The sequence below is a fragment of the Rousettus aegyptiacus genome, unplaced genomic scaffold (assembly GCF_014176215.1).
Source record: "Rousettus aegyptiacus isolate mRouAeg1 unplaced genomic scaffold, mRouAeg1.p scaffold_m13_p_10, whole genome shotgun sequence".
Classification (NCBI taxonomy): domain Eukaryota; kingdom Metazoa; phylum Chordata; class Mammalia; order Chiroptera; family Pteropodidae; genus Rousettus; species Rousettus aegyptiacus.
The window spans coordinates 82,002,684-82,030,629 of record NW_023416285.1 but is presented as its reverse complement, the minus strand read 5'-3'; the positions used below and the strand labels follow the sequence as shown (position 1 = coordinate 82,030,629).

The 27,946-nt window shown below is 35.1% G+C and overlaps 1 protein-coding gene and 1 pseudogene across 1 annotated transcript; one reads left to right on the top strand and one right to left on the bottom strand.

Annotated features, from left to right (window-relative positions):
• Positions 1–112: 112 nt before the first annotated feature.
• On the top strand, positions 113–27,476 carry RAB18 (RAB18, member RAS oncogene family). Its single transcript, XM_016160784.2, has 7 exons — positions 113–307; positions 4,410–4,465; positions 16,792–16,853; positions 21,725–21,797; positions 22,945–23,063; positions 23,144–23,210; positions 25,535–27,476. The coding sequence occupies exons 1-7, from the start codon at positions 240–242 to the stop codon at positions 25,705–25,707; spliced, it is 618 nt and encodes a 205-aa protein (XP_016016270.1). The 5' UTR covers positions 113–239; the 3' UTR covers positions 25,708–27,476.
• Positions 2,120–2,238, bottom strand: LOC118608972 (annotated as a pseudogene).
• Positions 27,477–27,946: the final 470 nt, after the last annotated feature.

Genomic DNA, 27,946 nt, shown 5'->3' with positions numbered 1-27,946 from the left:
TCCCCATTGCGCTTGCGCAAAGGCAGAAGCGCTCCCCGGAAAGACGTCTGAGACTCTGGGTTTGCGCAGACGCAGAGCTACCTTAAGGCGGAAATGGGGAGTCCGGGGCTTCTGCAACCTAAACAAGCCGTGTAAAAAGGTGGCAGTCGCCGAGCTGCGCGCATGCGCGAGCCGCTCTCCCTGGGAAAGAATTGCGAGTCAGACCGGGGCGGCTGGGCTTGGAGCCGAGCAGGGTCAGGATGGACGAGGACGTGCTGACCACCCTGAAGATCCTCATCATTGGCGAGAGTGGCGTGGGCAAGTCCAGGTGAGGCGGGTCTGCGAGCGGTGATGGAGCGGCGGGGCTCCTTCTGCCTCGGCGGCCGCGGTCTCCCGGGCCGCGACGAGAACGGTAAACGGCGGCGGCCGGGCGCGGGCCGACCTGGGGCGGGCTCCGCTCGCGCGCTCCCGGCCTCTCCGCCGCGCGGTCCTGCCGTCCTTGCCCCCCGCACTGGTCTGCTTCACGGCCTCTGCCAGGCCCAAGTCTCCCGGGTGGTTTTCCCTCCTGTCGCTACAAGGAAAAAAAAAAAAAAAAAAAGGAATTCGAAGGGCCGCCACTTGGCCGGCCGGTTTCCTGCGGGAGAGCATAGGGCGTGGCGGGCAGGTTGGAGCCCAAGTCGGGCCGAGGGCGAAGCCTCGTCTCGGAGCCTCGGGGTTCAGGCGAGCTGTCATCCCGCTAGTTCAGAGTGGTCACTTTGGGGTTTCTGTCGGGCTTTTTCTAAATACGTAATATTCTATACTGGAAGTTCATGACATTCCTAAGATCACATTCCTGGCCTATTTTGGTGCACCCTATTGCCGTTGCTTTTTATGGTTTTGTTTTGTTTATGTAAGTCAGCTGTGAAAGAACTTGTTGGTCTTCCACTTGAATAGTTCACTTTGGTCTAAGGTGCTAGAGTTTAAGCTGTGGACCACCTTTGAAAATATGAGTAATTGTTCTCATTCTGCTACCTCAAAAAGAAGTAAAAAGATAAAAGTGGCATTGTGCCTTTTCTTTCTTGGGTGAAATAATATTGATAATAGAGTTGCGTATAAGGTAAGACGTAGAGCCCAGTGGGTGTAGTAAGAGGGTAGTGATTTCGTCCAGGTCTTAGAACAAAGTTCTCCGGGTGAAGTTACGCATATTATGAGTAGGTTATAGGCTATCATGATCTTTAAACAATATTCGTATTCTAGAAGGTGAAAACAATTTTGCATTTTAGCTGTAGCTCCTGATAACTTATCTTTAAAATGACTTCATAAAGTCTTAATTTTTTTAGATGCTTAAGGATTCGAAATCTCATTCTGTAATATGTTATATGAAATTTTATATATTTTAAAAGTATGACTTTTTTTTCTTAGTTTTCCTCATTTAATGTTCTCTGGGTATATTGGAGTAAGGGATTTGTACATAACAAGAAATAAATTAATGAAACGCTGTGGGCTTCCAGTTGTGTGACTGTGATCGTTGCAAAATTTTAACACCTTTATCTGTTTCAAGGAAAGATTTCATTTAAAGAGAAAGTTGGCTTATTTTTCTAGCTAAATATACGTTATTGTAAATGTAATAAAGTATAGAAAATAACCCAGAGTACGTATCTTCTGGATCTGAAGAGAATAAATGACTACTAAAATAGAAGTGTATGCTTTTTAAGGTGAGTTAGTACAAAAACAATATGAATATAATCTTAAAGGGTTGTTCTAACCAGTATTTTATTACTATTTCTTTCTAGATCTAGAATTAGTGAAACTGAGATGTCATTTGTGTTGCGAAATCATTGCACAACAAAAGATATCTTAACTAGTGGGTTATTTTTCAGTTTATTTCACACTCTTAAAGTGTAATGAGCATGTGTGTTAGCAACCAGGAGATCGAGATTACAAAACGAGTGCTGCTAGTTGTGTGTGCGGTACTTGACCACTCTGGACTTTCATTTCTTCTTTTGAAAAATGAGGTTGCAGTAGAAATCTCTCAGATCCTATTTATTGTCTTTTTTTTTTTTAATTTTGATTTTTTTAAGGAGGGGCAACCCTTGGTTCACCTCGTGCAAGGACCTCGTCAGTTTACAATTCCTTATTTTTTTATTTTTTTTATTTTTTACACCTACAGCACCTGGTCTTCCTAGGTGGTCTCCCATCCAAGTACTAACCAGGCCCAACTCTGCTTAGCTTCCAAGATCAGACAGGATCGGGTTTGTTCAGGGCAGCATGGTGGTAGACACATCCAATTTAATGTTAAATGTATAAGATTCTTTGATTCCATGGTGAAGAAGTTGCAAAGTGTTTCAGAAACTGGAAGGAATTATAGAGATCTTTTATTAAGTGAATTGCTGTCCCTCCTATGTCCCTTTAGCCTCAATCTTTTTGTCTCATATCGTGTAAATTAATAAATGCAGATTAGTTATAATCACACTGTTTATTATAAATTTGGTCTCCTCTTAGGAGAATGGTGGTAGTTACTCCTTCCATCTATAGCTCTTCATGGAGAGTATTTTGCACTTTTAACTTTGAAAATATGGAAGTTTAAATATACATCCTTTAGAGCAGTGATTCTTAATCATTTTCAGTTTGTGGATTCCTTTCACTATCCAATAGAAAAGTGGACTCTGCCTAGAAAAATGCATGTGTAGAATTTAGAATACATTTTGAGCAACTAGTGTATCCCCTGGCTAAGATCTGCTGACTTACACTGAGCCTGCATTGAAATATGTTGCTTTGCACCATACATTCCCCGCTTTTCCTGACAAAGTATCATTGATGACAAGGGTTGTGGTGAGGGTTAACAATTATGTAAGAAAAACCCTTGGCTCAGTGTTTGGCACATTGTCAATGTTCAGTAAATAATAGTCTATACTATTGTTATTTTTATTATTATTTAGGTTTGTTGTTACTACTATATAAGGTTATGTTAACCTATGTTTTTGTAATGATGTTTTCTGAAATGACCAAGTGTAGATACATACCTTTTCTGTTCTTAAATTATGGGTGACTGAAATTTTTAGTGAAATTTTCACTTTATTAATTTAAAGTTTTCTGTTGGGGAGAGAAGAAAAATTAGTCTTTTAAGATTCTTCTTAGTACTCTTACCTAACTCAAGTTGAAAGTAAATAAAAATAAAAAAAGTGGGCTCAGTGTTAAGTAGAAAAATCTACAGTTTGACTCTTCTGTTTTACTTTTTGTGGTGCTGGTTTTATGGTAAACACAAGAACGCAAAACCAAGGAAAGGTGAATTAATCCTTCAAATATTATCAGTGATACTGGGTTTGGGAACTCTCAGGAGGCCACTATGTTTTGCAGTATACTTTGGACAAAAACAAGCAAACAAAAAACTAACAGCAGTAATTACAACCTATAGAAATACTTTTCTGCAACTCAGACATCTGATAGCTATTGCCTTGACTTTATTAATGCAAACAGGTCACTAGAACAGTCTTATCCAACTTTTAGAAGATAATGTGAGAGAAGATTGATTCATTTTATAAATGTAGGACTTTAACACAAGCTTAGATTTTATTTTTGAAGAGCTTCGAATAGCTGGCACTTCCGCTTCATATTAAATAAAATAATTCTGGGAGATGCAAAATCTTAGAGTACTTTTCTGGTGTCTTTTGCTTTCATTTCACCCCTTTTTAGTTTCGTTACTGTTTCCTAGGTTAAGGCCTTCATTAATCTCTCACCATAACCATGGCAGTTGTCTTCTGTGGATTCTCCTGCATTTTTTTTTTTTTTTTTTTTTGCTGGCATTAACTTTTCAAAATGTAGAGCTGTACTTGCCATTTCTTTCTTTAAAAGCCTTCAGTAGCTGCCTATTGCTTTCGTAATTTCACACACCCTGCGAAGCATTTGCCAGAGTATACTCTGATCATCGTGTGATCTTTTATCTTTACTCTTTAATAGTTTATCTTTTTGTCCCACTTAGGTAGTCATTCTGCATGTTACAAATGCTAGACACCTCTCTGTTTTCACTTGAATTCAGAGTGGATTACACATCAGATTGAAAAAATAATGATTTGTTGCAGTCTAAGAGACGTATTTCCCCCCTTTCATTCATGTTAAAACATGACATGTTAGTAATATTTTCTCAAAGGATATAACAGTTTAAAAAAAAAAAAGCATAAACCTTTTCACACTTGGGGAATTGGAATTGTATAGGGGAGCATAGGGAGGAATATGTTTTCTAGTAAACTGCTTTGTTTTGGGGAGTCTTTAAGTGCCTTTCCAATAATTAATTCCTCTGTAGATACCTGCACTGAGGCACTGTTTTGGGAACAGTCCTACATCAACTATTCTTAGATGCATCTAATTTGTGACAAAATATAACAGTCATGATCACATTTATCAAATAATTGAAAAGACAAATTTCTAATCTGTCTTTTTAACCTCTCTTGTAGCCTGCTCTTGAGGTTCACAGATGACACTTTTGACCCAGAACTTGCAGCAACAATAGGTAAGTCTATGTTTAAAATTTTAATAGAAACTCCGGGCAGTTCCTTGCCTTTAGGCTGTTAAATCTAACTCCCTCACCCTCCTCTCATCACCCCGTCGCTTCCATGTCTGTTGAAATCTCATTTGTCTTGCACAGCTTAACTTTGGTGTCATTAAATTTCTGAGGCCTTAGTAGATCTTACCAAGCAAAGTTAACTTCCTTAGCTGTTGTCTCATGGCAGTTTGTTAATACTGTGGGTGTTATGATTATCTGCAAACACAGTTTCTTTCCTGTACTATGGATTGTCTTTTATTTAGCAGCATCCAGTTATCTGAACATTTATTGTATGCCAGGCAATGTCCTAAGAGGTGGGGTTATAATGATGAATAATACAGACTTGATCTCTATTATATTGGGACTAATGGTATCACCTAACAATAGAATATGTTAATTTTGTCCTTTTAGCATTTGCTGTAGTATCCGGCATATTCAGCATACTCATCAGTATTATTAAAGATTGTTAGGAGCAGCGATGCCGAAATGCCTTTTAAAAATGAAATTTAGAAAGCCTAATAGTGGTTTAAAAATGAAATTTAGGTTTTCTGAGAGTGGTTTGCCTCACCAGCTTTTTAGAGTATATGAGATGATAGAGCTAAATATTCTGGTGTCATATTTGGGGATTAGATGGCAGTGTACAGGTGTGAAGAGACAACTTGCAGGAGTTGGAAGAGCTGAGTCAGCAGGGTAGTTTGGGCTCTGCCTTAAATTGGTTGTGATCTTGAGCAAGGCATTTAACTTCATTGCCTTCATCTGTAAATTGAGCCATTTTGGTGAGAGAGAATACATTTTTCTTCCAGCTCTAAAATTCCATGATTTGATGACTAGAATGTAGTAAAAATGATTCGAGCATTAATATTAAGGACAATACTTTTTCTTAACTGGCTTTATTTTTATTTATTGTGGTCTGTTTTTTTCCCTTTCTCTTTTTAATTTCATACTTTAAAAAAAGTTGTAAAAATAGTGCAAAGAATTCCTGTATATCCCACTCAAATTCCCTAAATGTTAATATCTATCAAATTTGCTTTATCATTCTCTCTACATACACACAGTTCTTGTTTTTTTCAAATTGTTTGAGAGTAAGTTGTAGACATCACGTCTTTAATCTCTGACTATTGTGTTTTTCCTAAGTGAACGTGGATGTATTTCTGCTGTAAACAGAAAAATTTCATCAATTGTCCCACTAATATCTTATATAAAGAAAAATAATTGTTTTTGGTCCAGGATCGCACATTGAATTTAGCTGTCATTTCTCTTTCTCTCTTTTAATCTGAACAATTCTTCAGTCTTCCTTTGTCTTTCATAACCTTGACATTTTTGCAGAGTATATATTAATTGGTTTTATAGAATATCCTTCGATTACATTTGCCCAATGTGTCCTCATGGTTAGATTCAGGTTATGCATTTTTAGCAGGAATTTCGCAAAAGTGCTTCTCTGAGCATGGTGTATATTTGCACCATTAGCAGTGATGGGACTTTGGTTACTTAAGGTGCAAAATGCCAGGTTTCTCCACTGCAAAGTGTTATCCTGTCATTCCAGCTATGGTGGTTGTCAGATGATTTTTAAAATCCATTATTCTGTTTACATTTCTTATTTAGAATTCGGTGAGGAAGAGTTCTTGGTTTCTTTCTATCAACATGAACTCATAATGCCTCTAAATATTTAATAAATTATATCAGGCATTACTTAGCTTTTGTGTGACATGTACAACATTTACAGATTTACTCTATTGTGTGAAAGGGAATTATGTAAAACAGTAGTAACTCATCCATTTTAATTTGGCTTTGGTATGTTATTTGCTTCTTTAAAAAAAAGTGTAAGAGTTTATTTTGCTCATAACATGCTTAGTAGTAGATAAAGAGGAGTAGAAGAATAGTAACTGGCAGGAAAATAAACTTGCCTAGAGTTAAAGTTTTATTAAGAGAATGATCTTATGTTATAATATATTGCTATCTACCTTCATTTCAAGCGGAAATAGAATCTGGGGACTTGCAGAATGACAGATCATGTGTTGGCCTTATTACTAAAAAGGCTTTGCTTTAAAAACAAATACTAAGATTGTGGTATACTGATGAGAATATACATAAATTTGTACCCCAAATGAGATACTTAAATTTGTCTTGTAGAAAATATTCTTTAAAGATAATTGTTAGATTTAGGTTTTGAAGATGGTACTTTAAAGTTGGCATTTCTTCTTTTGTTTTCTGGCAGTTAGCCAATAACAACAAAGAGAGGGGAAAAACTAAAACAGCTAAAACCCCAGGCCACGAAATAGATGGAATTGCTGCCAAAAGCAGTGGAGGTTTGTTTAAACAGGCTGTGCGTGGGGAGAAGGTAGAGTGAAGATGCCTCAGCTGCAGAGCTTGGCACCAGCAAGAGATGCTTTATAAAGTTGAGAGGCCCACTCTGAGGTGAAAAACCCAAATCCCTTGTTTGCAAAAGCAAAATCAGTTTCTTAAGCGAATGCTAGGAGTTTCTCTGCACTTGGTTTGATTGTGAGAATTTGGGGAGATGAAGCCAAACAAGGACTTACACAAGTAAGCTACTTTTGCTATTGTGTTTGTAGCAATAGGGGAGGAGCTGTGCCTTTGCATTGTGACAGACCTCCAGGCTGCTCGTCTCCACTGGCTGGTGAGAAGTGAAAAAAACTAAACGATATCTTGTAAAACCCTGAATCAAGAAAAAGTATAGGTGGCCCAGAGCTGGAGCCACTCTGGTTTTCTGCATGACCCTCTTATGAATAGCTAGTTCAGGAAAACCTTATCTCCTTCAAAGATGGGAAATCAAAAGGAATCTAGCTCAAGGCCACTACCACCATTCAAGAATCAAAAAGAATCAGAAAGAAACAGAAATACAAAGGAGAAATCAAAAATACCCACCAGAAAAAATATTGCTGTAAAGAAGATGAAGGGAAGAGATAGTGCAACTATATGAGAAAATGCAGCGTAAGGTTATTGAGTAGAAAGAAAAACAAGTAAGATAATAAAATAAAACCAAAACTGAAATGAAGGCGCAGTTGGAAGGATCACAAGGACCAATGAGACTTGGAAAACACAGTAAAGGACATAGAAGCTAGAAATGGACCAAGTGGGTAAAATTTACCAAAATGAACAAAAGTGTTAGAAATAGGTAGATATGGAAATCAGAAGAAGAGCTCCAACATATCCATGTGAGTCTCAGAAGGAACATAATGAAACACAACAAATTATTTAAAGATATAATTCAAGATAACATTTCCAACATAAAAATGAACACACAAAATCGCAAGAATTTTTTTGACCAGGTTTTTCATTACTTGGAAATATTAATAAAAAGGTATTGGATTTCTTTTTCTGCTATGGCGAGGCCACGTAATGGTACTTAATCAGGTACTTAGCCGAGGTACATAATCAACTGCATAGGTAGAACTGGTTGAAATTTAAGCATTGAGAATAGACCCTCGTGGAAGTAATTGTACTAACTTTATGTAATTTGATTAAATAGGTAAAATTTGCTTTATTTTCAAGTTTTTAAAATCTGTTTTAGGTAGTCATTGACTATAAGATGCTTTAAGTAAAAGTTTTTTCAAATTAAAAAACAAAATTTGAAACTAGTTCTCTACTTAAGACAGGCTCAGAACCTATTTCTTAATCTGTAAGACATAATTGTGAAAATATACGAAAATGTTTTTTGAGGATTGTTTTTCAAGGGTCATTCCACTAAAGCTAGACAAATTTTGCTTGTTATTGGTTGATGGCTTTTATCGGTGATTCTTATCACTTCCTTGGTCAGCTTTTAAAAAATACCCATGACCGTGCCCTCATATTACCAATTAGGCTTCTAAGGGCAGAGACCAAATCTGTTCCTTCCATAAGTTACCTTATGGTTTAGGCTTACTTATCAAAGATAATTTAATTAACACGGAAAGTAGTGTGAGTTTATACTTGTTTGACTCCATAATATAAACTTGTTAAAAATATTTGGAAATAAGGGACAATTCAAAGAAAAATATAACTTATATAATTTCATTCAAATAAACAATTAGAATAAAGTGATAAAAATGGCATTTCTTTATTTAGAATAGTGCAAATGGCAAAAGCTTCATATTTAAGTAGTTCCTTTTTTCTATTTTACGTAGAGGTTTTCTTAAGAAAGGTGGGGTTTTTTTCGTATGCCCTTTTGGCATTAATGGTTGTTAGACTTTTTAAATACTGAAATGTTGCTTTTCTCAATAAGTCTTCACTGATATTGTTTGACATTTCTGGATTCTGTTGACTATGTCTATTTTTATACAGATGTTCTTTGCTTTTTTGTATTTTTTAAAAATCAGGATTTGGTATTAAAGTTGTACTGGTTTATAAAACAAAGGAGCTTTCCATCTTTATAAGTTGTCTTTTCTAGCTTCAATAGGACTGGAATTATGTGTTCTTTAAAGGTTACATTTCACCTGTGAATCTGTCTGTACCTGTTTTCTTTACCATTCTAAATTCTTCTGGCTTTCACTCTCTTAAAACCATTTTGGGTGTTACTTGGAAAGCATCTCAACTTTTCTCTTAAGTTAGTTGCACATAGTATTCTTTTAAACTCTTCATTATCTGTGCTTATGCTCTTCTCTCGTTTCTAAACTTGTATATTTTATTTTAGTCGTTTTCTAAGGAACGTATCTTTTATTGTTTGAGGAATTGCTTTTTCTCTTGCCTTTCTACTTTTCTTTTGGTTTGTTAGTTTCTTAAGATGAGTAACTTTTTGTATTTTAGTCTTATTCTTTAATAAAGATGTACTCTGAGAACAGGTTTTACTATGCTTTGATTTGTGTGTGTTATGTTTGAATTTTCAGTTTGAACATTTAAAATCTTTGACTTAGGAATGCGATTCTTAATTTACAGGCCCTCTTTGTTGTTGTTTTATTTGTTATTTATTGGAAATAATTCCTCTTGGGTATCAGAGCACTTATCACATTTAGTGTTAAAACTTTTTAAATTGTTTGTAAACTCAGATTTGGAGATTTAATTCATAATTTATAACTCATAATTTTGTTCTCCGTTGGATACTTAAGACCTTTATAGTGTCTGTTTTGATGCCCCATTCCTTGCTGTCCTCTAAACATCCACCCCCCACACACACACACTGAAAAAGTTCATAAAGCAAGAATTTATATGTTTCTTGATAAGTTAAACTTACCGATCTAGACTTTAGTGAAGGACCTCAGGCTAAACTGAGCCTCATAATTTCTAACTTGGTTTTCTTTTAATCATATCACAGTAATGCAATTCAGCAATAAGAAGGATCAAACACAGATTTGAACAGAATGTCAAAGATGTTAAACAAGAGAAGCAACATAATGAAATATATCAGTAAGTTAAGTGTGAATAGGTCCAATTCTGATGTCAGATGGAGTTGAAGAGTGCTTAAAACAAATAAAGATCTAAAATAAAGGGATGAGCCAGGCAAATGCAAACAATACAAAAGCAGAGATGGTGATGTAATATAAGTTAGGGTGGAATTTAAAGTTTATACACTAGACAGAATAAAATAGGATATTATGTAGTGATGAAAAGTCTAGTAAATTAACAAAGCACCATAACAGTCATAAACAAGTAGGTACCAAATATGGAGGCTATATATATAAACAATAAGCAGAATCTGTCTATAAGAGAAGAATTTGATTAAAATAATTATATCAGGAGATTCATTATATCTCTTTCATAATTATATAGATCCAAAAGACACGAATAAGGCATTGAGAAATAGAATAATACCATCAACGACTTTTTTTGAATAAAAAACTCATTACTTTAAAAGTCCATGGAGCATCCAAGTAAATCTTAAATAGAAAAGAAGCAGGAATTTTATAATAACATGTTCTCTGATAATTCTTTCAGAAAATATTTTTGACCTGTTTTGTTGCTAGCATATGAGTTGATAACAATATTTTAAAAATCATATAGTAAAATTGACCTGTTTTTGGCATACAGTTATTCGAATTTAAAATATCAATTATAACACATGTGTATGGTCATATTACTACCACAGTTGGGATGCCAAATAGTTCCATCATCCCGAAAAAGTACCTAGTGCAGTGCTGTTCCTTGTTAGCCACATTTTTCCTCTGCCTCTGACCCCTGGCAACCTCTGATTGGTCTTTGTTGCTACAGTTTTGTTTTTCTGAGACTGTCATGTAAATGGGACAATGTAGACTGAGTTTTTTCACTTAGCATATATGCCTTTGAGCGACATCCAAGTTGCACCTCAGGAGTTTTTGTGTTGTTGTTGAGTTGTATTCCATTGTATGGACGTTTTAGAATCAGTTTATCCATTCATTCCATTGTAAGACATTTGGGTTGTTTATAGTTTTGGGTGATTACAACTTGACGAGTTTGCTGAATATTTTCATTTTTATGGGTTGTATGGCAAATGCATGTTTAACCTTGGAAAAGTTTGGCCGTGTTTTAACAAAGTATCATTTTACATTCCCACCAGCAGTATAAGAGTTCCTGTTCTTCCACATCCTGTTATACTTAGTATGATAAGCCTTTTAAATTTTAACAATTCTTATACGAGTGTATTAATATGTCGTTGATATGCATTCTCTAATGACTAATGATGTTGAGTATCTTTTAAAGTGCTTATATGACATATACACATGTAGGTACATACACACATCACAAGTATATGTGTGTGAGTGAAGTGTCCTTTCAGACACTTAATTGGGTTTCTTCTTTTCTCGTTGAATTTTGAGAGTTCTTTATTATATTCTGCGTATCAGTCTCTTATTAGATGATTTATGCTTTACAAATATTTTCCTCCCAGTCGGTGGCTCCTCTTGTCATTAACAATGTATTTCTAAGAGCAGAACTTTTTTATTTTGATGAAATCCAATTTATTATTTTCTTCTTTTATGGATGATGATTTCAGTGTGTATTTTTGTCTAACAGAAGGTTGCAGTGATTTTCTATGTTTTCTTCTGGAAATTTTACACTTTTGTGTGTTACATTAGGTCTGTATTTCATTTTGAATCAGGTTTAGGTCAATTTGAGGGAAAATTGACCTCTTAATACTGAATCTTGTGATCACTGAATAAGTTACATCTTTCCATTGATCTATATCTTTTAAAATTTCTTTCAGGTGTTTTGTGACAGGTCTTTCACATCTTTTGCTAAATTCAGCCGTATGTATTTCATAGATTTTTATGTAAAATGATATTTAGATCTTTTTTCAATTTCCCTTGGTTGTTAATATATAGAAATAAAGTTGATTTTTAAAAATATTTATTTTATAACCTCCAACCTTGCTAAACTTACTTGCTCTAGGAGATTTTTTTTTTTTTTTTTTTTTTTTTTTAACGCCTGTAAAATCCATGGGATTTCTACCCTTCCTTTCCAATCTGGATGCCTTTTATTTCTTGTCTTACTACTATGGCTAAAAATCTTCGGTACATTGTTGAATACAAGTCATGAAAGCTGATACCCGTTTTTTGTTCCTGATATTAAGGGGGAAACATTCAGTGTTAACTATTAGCTGTACATGTTAACTGTAAATTTTTCATATTTATCAGATTAAAGAAGTTGACTTTCGTTCTTAGTTTGCTAAAGGTTTTATTAGGAACGCATGTTGAATTTTGTTTATTGCTTTTTCTGCATTTGTCGAGTTGATCTTGTAAAGTTTCTTTTTAGTTTAATGGAGTCCACATTGATTTTTTTCAATATTTTTTCAATATAATTAATTTCTGGGATAACCCCACTTGGTTGTGATGTGTATTCTTTTATAAATATTTTGTACATCTTTATATGTATTTTTAATTTTTTATTTAGGATTTTCATCTGTGTTCATGGAGGATATTATTCTGTAGTTTTTTTTAATTGCAGTGTCTGTCTGGTGTTGGTATCAGGGTAATGTAGAACTCAGAATGATGGAGGGAAGTATTCATCTTAAATTCTTGGAAGAGTTTGTTTAGAATGGATTATTTAAATGTTTAGTAGAATTCATTCTGGCACTGGAGTTTTTGTTTTTGTTTTTTTTTTCTTTGAAAAAAAAATTGTGAATTCAAGTTCTTTAATAGATATAGACTCCAGATACCTATTTATTTATTTTTTATGTGGTAAAATATAAAATACATAACATAAAATTTACCATTTAACCATTTTTAAATGTGCACTTCATTGGCATTAAGTACATTCATAGGGTTTTATAACCATCACCACTATTCATTTTTAGAACCTTTTCATCACCTCATGCAGAAACTCTGTACCACTTAAAAATGACTCCCACTCCACTCTCCTCTCAGTCTCTGGTAACGTTTATTCTGTTTTCTATCTCTGTGAATTTGTGTATTTTGAGTACCTCATATAAGTACAGTGTTTCACTTAAAATGTGTTTATGGTTCATCCATATAGTAATATATGTAAGAATTTCATTCCATTTTATGGCTGAATAATGTTCCATTCTATGTGTATGCCTCATTTTGTTTATCCATTTCTTTTGAGTTCCTGGACCCAATTCCAATTCATGTGAAGGGGGGTTTCCCATGCCACCAGCTGGATCAATTCTGACATGATCTAAGTGGAGATAGCATTAGATCCCACAGGGTAAGGAGTCAGTCCTATCAGACTGCCACTTTCTTCACCCCAAACCCCCACTTCAGATGCCAGTTGAAGTCCCATGTTGTCACCTGCGCTTCTGACTGGCTGGCTGTCAATCAGAGGTTCCCTGGAGTCCCTCCTCTGATTCAATTAATGTGCTAGAGCAGCTCACAGAACTCAGAGATTTTACTTACTAATCACTGGTTTATTATAAAAGGATATAACTCAGGAAAGGCATATGGAGGAGATGCACAGGGCCAGGTGTGGGGAGGGGCGGAGCTTCCATGCCCTCTCCAAGTACGCCTCCCTTCCTCGTGCTCACCAGCCTGGAAGCTCTTCCAGCCCCCTTCTTTGGACTTGATTAATTAAATCATTGGCCATTGTTGACTGAGTGAAGCTCCAGCCCTTCTCCCGCCAGAGCTGGGGGGTGGGACTAAAAGTTCCAAACTTCTAATCACAAGGTTGGGTCCCCTGACAGCCAGCTCCCATCCGTAGGTGGAGTCTGAAAGCCAGTTCATTAACATTTCTGTAAAAATGCTGTTGGAGTTTTTACAGGGATTGTGTTGAATCTGTAGATTGCTTTGAGTAGTGTTGTATCTTAACAATACTAAGTCTTCAACTCATGAACATAGCATGTCTTTCTACTTATTTTTGTCTCCTTTAGTTTCTTTCAACAGTGTTTGTAGTTTTCAGTGTGTAAGTGTTAAACTTCCTTGGCTAAATTTATTCCTCAGTATTTTATTTGTTTTTGATGTTACCATAAATGGGATTTTTTTTTTAAATCCTCTCTTTGAAGTCTTTATTGCTAATTTATAGACATGCAACTGATTTTTGAGTATTGATTTTGTACCCTACAACTTTACTGAATTCATATATTAGTTCTTCAGTTCTTTTATGTGTATGAATGGAATAGAATCATTGGATTTTCTAGATATGAGTATTTGGAACAGACATAATTTAACTTCTCTCTTTTGTTTCCTTTTCCTTTCCTAATTATTCTGGCTAGAACTTCCAGTACCCTGTAGAATAGAAGCGGTGACCGTAGGCATCCTTGTTTTGTTCTTTATCTGAGGGGAAAGTCTTCCATGTTGGCAAATGCGTGGAGATTCTGGGAGGATGGCATGCTTGGAGAGGGCGTGGAAGCTCTGTGCCCCTCGCCCTGTGCATCTCTTCCATCTGGCTGTTCCTAAGTTGTATCCTCTTAAAATAAAAATGGTAATTTAGTAAATAAACTGTTTCCCTGAGTTCTGTGAGCTGATATCACAAATTAATCAAATCGAGGAGGGGATCATGGGAATCTCAGATTCACAGCCATTTTGTCAAAAGCACTGGTGACAACTTGGATTTGCGATTGGCATTTCAAATGGCGGCCTTGTGGGACCAAGGACTTACTCTGTGGGGTCTGACTCTAACTCTAGGTATAGTATCAGAACTGGATTGAATTGTAGGACACGCAGCTGGTGTTCCCGGAAAGTTGGTGAATTGCTTGTTGTGGGAAAAACAACCACATATTTGGTTACAATAGTAGACAGTGTTGTAGTAGAGTAGAAGAGAAACACCAGAGTGTTTTTTTCTAGACATTCTGCTTCTATTACAAGCTCCTCCTCTCCACATGAGGAGTTTGAAAGGATAGTTAGATCTGGTAAGAAGCTGGTGAGTTTAAATTTATCAAAAAGATTTCCACTGCTGCCACCAGTGAAAACACTTTAACAGTCACCTGCAAAACAGAAGAACCAGGCTTGGTGACGAAGCAGTTTGAGCACATGAGAGCTAAAAAGCCGAGTGTCAGCACGTGAGAGTCACCAGAGGAAATAAGGGAAGACGAATGGGGCCTTGAGTCTACGTCCGGATGAGATGCCCTTTCAGGCCACCTGTGCCTGTTGGCTTGGAAGGTAGGACTTCCGTGAGCAGTGTTTCCTGAGGGTATTCTCGGTGACTTTCAGATCTGATGTAGGAGAATAACTTGAAGACAGTTATGGACATGCAAATTACACATATGACCGAGACAGTCGTTAGACTGTCCACAAACAGGCAAAAACAGGAAATTGTGAAAGAGAAGGAGATTGGGGCAGGGGGGGGAAACAACCATTCTGGGAACAGTGAGTTTCTTTTCAAGGGCAGAGTAATTAGCTGGTAGCTGGCAAAAGGCCAGTTTGTTCTTGATTGTACTATCTGGGGTTGTTAAGGAAAAAAAGTTCTTTACTCTGAAAAGCCTTGGGAATTTAACTATGGAATACGTATGACAAACGGTTGCTGTGTAATTTCTAACAGTGACCTTCATTTTGTATCCTTACTGAGTCAGAACTATTTTCCTCATCTAAATTTTCTTTGTTTTGTTTTCTAAAGCAATATATAAATGATTTCATATTTTTATGTAGTGTGGCATAACATTTTTTTTTTTTATCTAGACCTGGTGAATACAAGATTACTTAATGGACTTTTTCTTGTATTTTTGGCTGCAAAAATATTTATACTTAGGTTTTCTTTTGACTGTGTAATTGGCACTGTCTTTAACCACCGTTGCCTGTCATTCTAGGCATGACTTTATCAACGCCTTATCACTCTAGCCCAAAAAAACAAACTTTTTTTAATCTTTGGCATACAGGAGGCTTGATATAATGCACATTTTGAAATGTGTTTTTATTACCTAATTTGTATATGTAATGGATCGCCAGAAATCAGGCAAGAATTACTGATACATTTCCGTGTTGGTTACAGGTGTTCTAAGAATTTAGTATATGAGGGTGCTGTTCATCTTAGCTGCGGCTTTTCTGAATTAATTGTGACAAGCTAATAAGATCTTTTGAAAGTTTCTTTCCAAGCTTCTTGAGTTAATGTTTTCCCTCTGGCCAGTGGGGTAGACTGTATATTATTTTTGATACTCTTTAAAGACATGTGGGCAGTTACTGTTCATTTAAGCCAGATGGCATGTGTCAACTCCTTTTCCTGGAAAGGGAGAGGTTTTTTTTAGGGAGGTTGCTGTACTAAAACCTTATGTGACTTCTTATAACTTCTTTTTACATAAATTAGTACTAATAGAAGAGTTTCACAGAACTTTGAGCACCCCTCTTATGAACATTCTTAGAGAGTAGAGCACAAATGTTGTATGTGAATTCTCATTTTGAAATTGTGCAGTAGCAAGATCTTTGATAAGGTTATATGAAACTAATAGTTTTATAGGATAAAAACAAAGCAAAGAATCCATAAGACAAGTAGTGAGTGGCCCTTTTATATTTTATTAGTCCTCCAAGTTGCCTACACTCAATCTGAGTTGGGGGGTCTGTGGGCAGTACTCTCGATGATAGTGTGTAGATGCTTAGGGAGCCCCTGAAAATTGTCCCCATCCGCTGTCATCCATACGTACGTACTCTTCTCTCCATTAGTACTGTGAATTCTAGCTCTTGGCTTTTAATGTGCATAGTCAATCACCAGTGGCCTTACATTGAATGTTGTTTTTTCAATAAAATTTTTATTTTTTTCAAGAAGTACCAATAGGTGAGTGTTCGAACTCTACAAGCATCTGGTTTTCATTTATCCTGATTAAATCCGAAGCTGCTGAACTTTAATAGCACTTTGTTTTTTTTAATCTTCACATCCATAACTCTTAAGAACTTGGGGTGTGAAGTTGGGCATTTGATAATGTGGCTTTTCTCTTTTTTTGGTTTTCTTGGTAATTGATTTTAAAACTATATCTTAACTGGGATTCTTATCAAAATTTTTGTTTTTTCAAGGTGTTGACTTTAAGGTGAAAACAATTTCAGTGGATGGCAATAAGGCTAAACTTGCAATATGGGTAAGAATTTTTAAAATGTATTTGTATAAATATTAAACTCATACTTTTTAAAGAAGTAGAAATTGATGTATGTAGTGTTCTAGAGGTAAACAAACAATTCACATCGAATAACTTAGGAGATTTGATGTTGATTAAAGAATAAGAAATAGTTAATATCTTAAAATTGGGTAATTAGGTACAGACCTATTGTATTTAAATTTGAAAAATATATCATCCCTTCAGAATATTTAAAACCATAACAGGGTCTCAAAAAAAAAAAAAAAAATCATCTTGCCTGCCAGAGAGAATCATTGTTATTGAACATGTTTCTTTAAAGTTTTAAAAAGACAACTTAGACTGAACTAACACTAAAGGAAGTTGTTGGGGGAAAGGAGATAAAGAGATACTTAGGGAAAAAACTTGTTTTTCACGTTTGTTAGTATAAATATTTATAAAATTTGTGTTTGCCAACTTTGGATTTATTTTTTAACACTGATGCCTAGTCTTTACTGGCTTTTTTTCATTTGCCTGTGGACCCAACCATTCTGATCACATTGCTCTACTAACTAGACCTCTTTATGGTAATGGCGAATAGGTAGCATTTGCTGTCAAAAACACCCACGTGTCTATATTTGTCTGCCTGTCTCCATCTTCTTTTCTTTACTTTTTTCTTTTCTTTGCTCATTTTTTTCTCTTTCTTTCTTTCTTTCTTTCATTTCTTTCCTTTTCATTTTCTTTCTATCATGTCTGTGTATCTAAATATGATTACTAATATATTAAATATGTAACATGTAATTTATAAAAATATACTGTTTTATGTTCAATTTCTATGGTAATTATATAAATATATTTTTATAACATAATAAATAATGTTAGAACTGGTCAGCAGTCATCAAACTGAGACATACTTCAAGATGGTAGTTAAATATTAAGTGCTATCTGGGCATCAGTTACAGCTTGAAACCACAAGTATTCATGTCTTGTACGATCTCATCCATCTTCCTGGCATTCTCGGAATGGCACACTATTCCTAACAAACATTTTATTCCAAATAACAAGTACTTACATAAGTGTGTCTAATATTTTCCTGTTAATTTTTTTCTAACATACACTACTTTACATGATTGGTGGCCTATTTGCCTGTCCCCCAAAATTTATTCAATATCAATCAGAACAGTAATGCCTAACAGAAAGTTTAAAAATGTTGGATTAGGCCATAGTAAAATACATTGAATAGTTTAAGAATGTTGGCTGCTTTTTGTACAAAAGGCGGGCCTGTTTTCCATATGCTTTTTGTGGTTGGTTTGTCACCTGTTTCTGCCCCTGGCACTGCTTTGTGAAAGATATAGATCAGAGTAGGGTCTAAGGCTTGGGGGTTGCTGTGAGCTCTTTCATACAAGAGGTGGTTTGTTAACTTTATAATTCCCGCCTAATAAGGCTGGCAGGTAGTTTTGAAGTGACATCTTTATCATAAGCCTATAAATATTTTTTAAAGAAGAGAGGTTTCCTCCTGACTATAAGGATGATACAGGCATATTTTTAAAAAGGATCATTGGAACAGTAACAAATAGAGAAAAAAATTCATCTCTAATCAATGTCTACATTTTAGTTAACACTAGTCTTTGCCTAGTATGCATACTGCTGAACATATGTGTGCAGTTTTTCAAAGAAAAGGATTCTGTCTTATGTTTTTCACCACACACACTTTGCACACTGTACATTTTTATGTATCAATGAATGTAGAGGTACATCAGCTTAAGTGGCCACCTATATTCCATCTTATGGCTATATCTTAATTTAGTCAACCCTTAGTGAAAGATATTTATGTTGTTACTAGTATTTCATGAAGATCAGCAGTGCCCTAATGAGCATCCTAATTATAAGTGTGTCTAATATGTGCATCCTATGTACCCTTGTCCAGTTACTTTGGATGTATACTTAGATGTAGGATGTTGGCTCAAAGAATGTGAAGATTTAATATTGATACTTACGAAACAGGTTGAAAAAACATTTATTGATTAAATTTTTAATGAATTTTCTTTTTATGTACTTTGCCCATTTTATTTTAGCATTCATCTTTTTCACGATTAAATCTATATGTTAAAAATATTAACTTTTTGTCAAATGCTAATTTGTTCCACTTTGTCTTTTAAATCTTAAAGACAATTATATGTTAATGTTCTGTGTGTGTGTGTGTGTGTGTGTGTGTGTGCGCGCGTGCGCGCGTGTATTTCTCTTTTCCAGTCTTCACATCTTGTTTAGGATGAGTGTGTGTGTGTGTCTGGGGAGTTGGGAGTCAGAGGAGAGATTTCTTGCCAAACTAAGGTTTTAGTATATGGTCAGATCAGTTCTTTTCTCAAGGCACCTGGATGTCATCATATTTAGCAAGACCTTCTCACTCAGTATCAGAAATATATGAATCCATAGTTTCCCCTAGTTCTTTTGTGGTTTTATTTATATCAATAAAATCAGTTCCTTTCCCACCCAGGAAGACCTTCTAGGATCAGTCAAGTGAATAATTGATTTAGCCCTGCCCCCACTGCCTCCTGAAAGTACCACATACATGTCATGAACTACTTAGCTCCTCTAAGGTTACTTTTCTCTGTATCCTTCCCTCACTTCCATTTTCTATTATTTTGCCTTTCTAGGTCCTTTCTAACCCTTTATACATCTCTGTCTTCAATAATCTCTTCTCTCATCTCCCATCAGAAAATAAGACCACAGGATAAAAGATAATAAGCTCATGTCTTTTATATTACAAAGATGTCATTACACTTACTGAAATCTAACTTCTGACGTTTATAAACATATAAATTTTATAGTTCATTACTATGGCACAGGGTTTTTTGCCCAAATTATAACTATGTAAACATTTTTATAGGTGAATCAGAAAATTTCAAGACTTTAAACAGTGACCTGATTAAATATTCATGTGTGAAGTATAATCACATGCAATATTTTAATAGTAAAACATTTTTTCATTACAGTCTGTACCTTTAAAACATTGGGTTTTAGGCATATTTTAACAGGAATTACAGTTCTGATTTTTGTGTTAGATTTCATCAAAGCAGTTTTTGAAATTGATCTCAATAAAGACCAAAGGGAACAAAATTTGTATTCAAGTCTTTCTACTAGTTCTGGAAATAAAAGTATGGATTTTTTTACTGTGCAAATAGAATGACTTTTTTCCCATTATAACAAAAAATCTTGGGACAAAAATATTTTATTTTGGTCCTTGCCCTGACCTACTCATATTGCCAAAATTATAATCCCGTTAAGATAGCAAGTGCACTTTAGTTTATATTGTTTTGAGTAACCATGCAATCGAATAATTTTAAATATCAGAGGCAGGTTTTGTAAGAAACCGAGGCAAAGAGAATTTTGGTAAAGAGAAAAATCATTTTTTTTATCTCATAAATCCATCTGTTTGGAAAGTTTTGTTCTAATTTTGTTACTTTTCACTTCAACATGGTAGAAGTCGAGGCAGTTTCTGTAGCAGTGAGAACGCGGAAGCAAGGATGTTCTGCACTTAGCAGGCTTGTCTGTGGAAGAGTCGTGGATGCGCAGAGTGGTTTAAGTTGAAAGCTATTTTCCTGTTTCTCTTATGAGTCAAAAATTACCTCATACACTGTCTTCCTGTTGTTCTTTTCTTAAAGCATCCTCTGCTTTGGCCAGGCTAAGCAACTAGGTACTGCTTGATCCCATCACTGCTGGTTTAAAATTCCTCTCCAATCTTATAAACATCTTAGAGGTTATTAACACTTTTTATATCTAAAGAAGCTTCTGTTTTCCCCTAGCTAAACTCAACATTTACAACTATGAGACTAGCAGTTAAGTTGACATTTGATATTATGTCTTTACTTTTTTTTCAGAAAAAGTTACTTTACATTAGCAGGCTGTAAACTTTTTCTTAAAAGGCTTGATAGTAAATATTTAGCACAATACCAAGGTGGGCCATATGGCAGTATGTAAGTGAATGGCTCTGGCTGTGCTCCAGTAAAACTTAATTTAATAAAACCTTATAAAATAAAACAGGTAGTGGGGCAGAGGCAGTAGATTGCCAACTCTTGCTTTGCAAAGTCTTAAGTGCGTACCTTCAAGTCATAGTCCAAGAATGGTAGAAAGGAGACAGAAGGAACCAGGCCCTGAAGTAGAGACTTGTTAATTCATTTTTTCTTTCTTTTTTCTCAATAAAAGTTGGACAGCTATCTTTAGCTATCTCTAGGCACTGGGGTTAAACTGGTGATTAAACAGAAAAGGTCCCTTACTCATGAAATTTAGATTTCCTAGCTAGTTAAACATCTTGTGTTCATCACTGCTACATCAATCAGGAATAAGGAGTGGGTGGGTTTTATGTATTTTCCCAAAAGGAGATACTTAGATAGACAACACTTTTAAAAGTCTAACCTAAAGTTGCTTACCTTAAAATAAGACACCCCTGAAAATTCTCTTTAAATTAGTGGTTCTCAGCCTTGAATTTATATTAGAATCATCTGGTAAGATGTTAAAACTTACGTTGTTCCTTAAACCAGTTAAATCAGAATCTTTGGCAATTGGATCCAGGCACTGGTATTTTTCATTTCCCAGGAAATTTCATTTTGTAGCTAGAGTTGAGAACCACGGCTTTCAATGAAATGGGTTTTATGTGTGATAAAATCTTAAATCCAAAGCGGTGGAATAACCTGTACTTAGTTGCCTTTTCCTAGAGATGAGTTGGTATTTAATTTTATTTAATGTAAGAAAATACATCTTATTTAAATTTCAAGTTTTAAATGAGCTTGTGCATTAATATTTTTAATAATGCTGTTTGACTTTCTACTTTTAAATTAGTTCTTTGAATGTCTGTTATTTGTACTTTGTTTTATTTAATAGTAACTGATTGTCACTTTTAGGACACTGCTGGCCAAGAGAGGTTCAGAACATTAACTCCCAGTTATTATAGAGGTGCACAGGGTGTTATATTAGGTAAGTTTTTACTTTAATATACTGTTAAAAAATATTATTTATTACTGGAATTTTTGATTTTCCTTGTCTGAAGGTCAATACATTTTTGTTTTATTTTTCTCTAGGGCTACTTTTATGTAACTTGAAATTGTGTTAACTTTATTTAATATCAATGAATATTTAAACTTGAAAAAAAATTTTCAGCCTTTTGTCTAATATTTAAAACATAAAGATCAGACTAATTTATTTGGTTTAAAAGCACGTGTTGATGAGAACATAATTGAGGATTAATCCACATATAGTTGGTCTGTTTTAGAGTAGTACCAGAAACTAATCTTCAGTTAGCAGCATGTTAATATACTTGCTGCAGTTTATAAAGGAAGAAGACTATTGCTTAGTGGAATCTGTTTTACCAGTCCTGAAAAATAGCACAAAGCACGTAACACTACTGATTCATAATCACACAAAATTTAAAAACCAAATATAGATTCTCAATGTAATTTGTTGGAAAGTGTTTTTTCTTAATGCTCCTGTGAAAGTTTAAAATGAATATTGATCAGTTGTAGGGAGATTTTTTTTATATGACTTGTGAGGCTTTGGTTTTATTTTGGTTAATTTGACAATGATTCTTATTGTTTGGGTTTTGGCATCTCCTACGTTTATAAAACACTGCAATTGTTTTTATTATAATTCAGAATAAGATGAAAGTGATAACAGAGGAAGACAGTTTTTCAAAGTTGCAAATTCTGATTCTTGTAAGAAACAAAATAATAGGCTCATAGATGTTTAAATTCATGTAAAATTTTTTGGTGTTTTGCTCCAGATTTTAATCTAACACTTTGGTTTTTGAACAGACCTTTTTTTTTTTTTTTTTTTTTTTTAATGAATGGAGATAGATGTTGTTTTGCCTAAATTAATTGTCAGTTATCACACAGGATATGCTTTCATTTCTTTCACAGCGCGTGTTAATAAAATTAAAGCTTGTAAATGTGTTTTCTTAAACACTTGTTTCTTCCATCTGGATCAGTAGACACCGACTGTTAAGCATCAGAGGCTGAATAAAAACTTGTCTATATAGTAATGTTAGTTCTTATTTACATATGAGAAATATAATGCCATCACTTCTTATTTTTAATGCTTACTTAATAAATGACTCTTTTTACTTCAGTTTATGATGTCACAAGAAGAGACACCTTTGTTAAACTGGATAATTGGTTAAATGAATTGGAAACATACTGCACGAGAAATGACATAGTAAACATGCTAGTTGGAAATAAAATTGATAAGGTAAGAAGTTAGACACTTAGCATTTTGGTTCTGTATTTTGGTAGCTTTTGTTAATCTTTGCATTTTTTTTTTTTTTTTAGGAAAACCGTGAAGTGGATAGAAATGAAGGCCTGAAATTTGCACGAAAGCATTCCATGTTATTTATAGGTAGGTGTGTGAATGTTTATCCTCTCATTATCTTGGAGGAATTTAAAATGGAGTTTTTACTGAATTTTTCTCTTTATGAATCATAAAAAATATATATTTAGTTCATGATTGTCTTGTGCTATGAAATCTAACTGTAGAATCAGGTTCTTCATTTTTCCTCTGTATAAAAAAGGGAGGAATCACATTATATGAAGTCGTACTGAACACAGTGAAATCATTCCTTTTGGTACGTAACAGCATTCAGTGAAGCCAGGCACCCAGTGCCGAGGTGGTACCTTGCTAGTCCGTGTGCCAGTGGCAGTGGCATCACCAGGGAACTTGCTAGAAATGCTTCATTACGAGCCCTAACCCAGATTTTATGAATCAGAATCTGCATTTTAACAAGATCTTCATGTGATTTGTGTGCACATTAATACTTCAGGAGCATGGTAGAGCAGGGTTTGGCCAAGTACAGCATGGGCCACTTTTGGACTTGAGGTTAAGTATAGTCGAGAAATTGATTTTATTCTACACATAGTAACAAGCAAGGGGAATAGTGCTATGATCTGATATTCTTAAAAAAAAAAAAAAAAAAAATGACCTCGTGTGGAAAATGATCCATGAGAAGCAGAAGCAACAGGCTAGTTATTGTTTCACAATGGCCCAGATGAAAGATGCTGGTGACTGACTCTAGCAGCAGTGGCAAGTGGTGGAAAGTTGGCAGATCCGGGACATACTTTTGATGGTAAAGCCCACAGGCGGTGGTGATAGATTGAGTGTGGAGAATAAAGAAAGAGAAGAATCAGTGATAACTCCAGGTTTTCAGCATGGGAAACTAGGTGGATTGTGCTGCCGTTAACAAGAATGGGGAAGATTGAGGTAAGAATGGGTTTAGGTAGGGGAATAGGGAATCAAGAATTCTGTTTAGGCATAAGAATGATCCGTCTTTCAGATAACCAGTGGACGCGCTGGTCATTGGCATTTAGGTAACATTTAATGCCATGGGGTCAGAGTGATCACTGCAGGAAAAACTTGATAGAAAAGGGCTAAAGATCCAGCCCTGGGTGCTGCAACCATTAGAAGTCAGCGGTAAGAGGCGGTGCCAGCAAATAAGGCAACGAATGGCATGCCCATGAGGGGGAAATACCAGGGGTGTTCAGTGTTCTGGATTCAGGTGAACAAAGTATTTAAAGAAACAGAGTGATTGGATGTGTCACATGCTGCAAGATGTCAGTTAAGGTGAGGACCTTGGACTTGACAAGATAGTTTCAATGGTGTGGTAGGAACAAAGGCCTAATGAGAGTAGTTTAAAGAAAGAATGTGAGATAATGAAATGGAAACAGCTTGTGTAGATAACTGTACAATTTTGCTTTGAAAGAATAGTGAAACTGGGTGGCTGCTAGAAGAGCATGTGGCCTGGAGGGCCAGTTGGTTGGTTAATTAGTAGGATGGACAATAACTTTGGCAGGCTTTTAAGCTGGTTGGTAATATCCAAGAGAGAGGACATGTGATCCTTCATGAATGAGAAGGGATGGGATCCCATGATCTGGCTAGGAAAGGGGATGGCCTGAGGTAGCAGCAGAGGTAGGTCATCCATCTTAGCAGGAGTGAAGGCAGAGCATGAGGGCACACCTGCAGGGAGGTTGGTACATCTGTTAGTGGGACTGTCAGTAGTTCTTGCTAGCTTGCTTCTGTTTTTTCTCAACATAAAACTAGATCATAAGATGGGAGAGAAGAATTTTAAGATGAAGGACTAAAACAGTCATGTCAGGCAGTGAAAAAGGTAATCTCTAAGAAAGTGTGGACTTGGGGAGCAAGACGAAGTGTCCACATGAGTTTCATGAGCATAGATGTAAAATGGAACCAGTGTCCATCGTTGTATATTATTTATCCAACTCCCTGTAGCTGCTTGTTACACACATGGAACAGCCAGATTAATTGTTTAACCTGGAGCTCAGATTCTTTACAATAAAATAGGAAGAATACTGGTTAATTTTTCAGTTTTCTAACTGAAAAATTAAGGCAAGAACTTGGGCATAATATTTTTCAGTTTTCTAACTGAAAAATTAAGGCAAGAACTTGGGCATAATATTTGAGTAGGGCTTTATAATTTACAGTTCTGTCACAGATCTTGAGCATACATATCACTGTCTTTATGGATAGAATTTACAAAGCTCAACTTTGAGAGTTGGGGTAAGTTTACTAATATTAAACCTATGGGGGGAATTTGTTGATTTGGCTCTTTATATATTGTCAGCTGATATTTATGCCATATAGTTTCCCCGAAAAAGTATAGGAGTACTACCAGAAAAGGATATGCTATGATCTCTCTCCTTGAATTTCAGAGGCAAGTGCAAAAACCTGTGATGGTGTACAATGTGCCTTTGAGGAACTTGTTGAAAAGATCATTCAGACACCCGGACTGTGGGAAAGTGAGAACCAGAATAAAGGAGTGAAACTGTCATACAAGGAGGAAGGCCATGGAGGAGCCTGTGGAGGTTATTGTTCTCTGTTATAAACTCTGGGAAACGCCACCTCTTGCATATTTGATCAGATAGTGACATCTTTCTGTATATGAACTCTTTACTGCTATTTTAGGGACCTTGCGGTTTGCACATACTTGTTTTGTATCATGGCAGTAAATATTTGCAAGAAATTCCACTCACCGGCTTTCCCAGGTAAAATGTTCTGGTATGCATGCACAGTTTGCAATCTGCAGTTTTTTATGTAACATAAAATAGGTGTACCTTTATGAGTACATTCAATTTTATGATTTACATGTATCATGTGATTTAAAAAAAAAATCCACCTATCTAGTATATACTGATAACAAGCTCTACTTTTGGTCTCCTTTTTTGCTTAAATACTCCTATCAATTACTGAATCAATTTGTATGTAGAACTCCTAGAACCCCTGGGAGATATACAGGTATCATCAAAGCTGGCAGATTTCTTCAAGAATAACAAAGCATGATTCCACAGCTTTCCTAAGATGTTCGCTGACAGATTCTCCTTTACTACTAAGCAAAATTCTCTTTACAGGATATAATAGTCCAGGCCAATTTATAATTAAATCTGTTCTGATGATGCTTCTAAAATAGCATTGATATGTTAAAGAAGTTTGGTCTTTTTAATTTACTTCAATGAGTAGCTGAGTTGCTGAACTAGAGTTTTAATTCTGTGATATGTACATTGGATTCATGATCCTTTGTTTAGCATTTTTAGTTATGTTCAACACAATGGCAATAAGGTTTCCTGTTTTGGTTACGGAAGGACACTAATAGTGTATTTATGTGGCTCATGTTAGTACATAACACTTTTAAAAACAACACCTTTTTTTCATAAATGTTGGTGGTGTTTGTCCAGGTACCTCAATTAGCTTGCGTATTGTTTATGAATCTCTACCTTATGACTTACGTAAATGGCTTATATGGTACTCAAAAACCTATGTCTGTGTTTTGAGGGTTGGGAGAAAAAGAACACTAAATGACAATTTGAGAATAGCATATTGCTTCCAGATTTTGATGTGTTTGGGAAAATGCTGTTGCAATGAAAACTTGGTAATTTACTGTAACAGTAGTCAATAATTTATCAAAACCAACTTGTACAGACTAATAAATCTTTTCCACAGTATTCAGTTTTCTAACCTCTTGCTGTTGTATATTTTTTAACTCTTATGTTATTTAATTTACATTGATCTCTGCTATTTGAGCCCCCAAATTAGTAATCTGTCTTCCGGGCAGGTCACTATAATACCCTCAGTAAAATTCTGATATAGTTTCTTGGCAATTTGTTTTCTGTATACAATTACAGATGCTAAACATTTTTATGGGTCACCTTTGCAATACATATGATAATGGATTTATTTCAAGTTGGGTTCTTTCTGAAATGTCCATCTTCACATGAGAAAACCTTACATTCTCACTTGGCTCACTTTAGTTAGACTACATCACATGTGATTGAAAGTTTTATTCAGTATGTGTGTTTTTACCAAGTATAAAACATTTACTACTTTAATGTTGGGGAAAGGAAGCCAACATGTCTACTTCCAATTGGTGTTATGTTAAAACTATAAATTTGTATATTTATGTAGTGTCTTTATTGCAGGAAATTTGTTTATTACTTTTTGCTCCTTAGGCTATATAATAACCTTTCTGTGTCTTGATTTGGTCTGAATTTGGATACATATGAGTCACTTAATTCAGTTAGTGATAAAAGCTAATTTTGTTTGATTTATATTGTAACCTTTTATAGAGTTTTTGAATAAATATAGCCTGCTTTCCCGAAATTCATTTGTGCAGGAAGTATTATACATTTCCCTATTACTCTCATCAGCTGAGGAACATCTGAATATAGTGATTCAAGTTCTATTATATTTTATGGTTTTCTCTTTACTATTTTATTGCAGACTTATTGTTTCATAGTGGAGGTTTTCTACATGAAGTAGTTGCAATATCCAAATTAGCCACTTAAATAACTGAGGATTTTGTTAATTTTTCTTTTCCAATCATTTGAAGTAATTTTAAAGTGCCTTTTGCAGATGGTACAGATAAGAACAATTAGGATATAGCAATTTGAATTCTAGAAGTGCTGGTATAGACCTAAACAAACAAATATTCAATTTATATTAAAAGTAATAGCATTAATTGAAAACTTCTTGGTGTGAGGTGCTGCTCTAAGTGCTGGATTATCTCATGAAACCTCACAGCAACCTTAAGAGATTGTCTGTTACTGCTGTTATACCCAGTTTAAAGATGA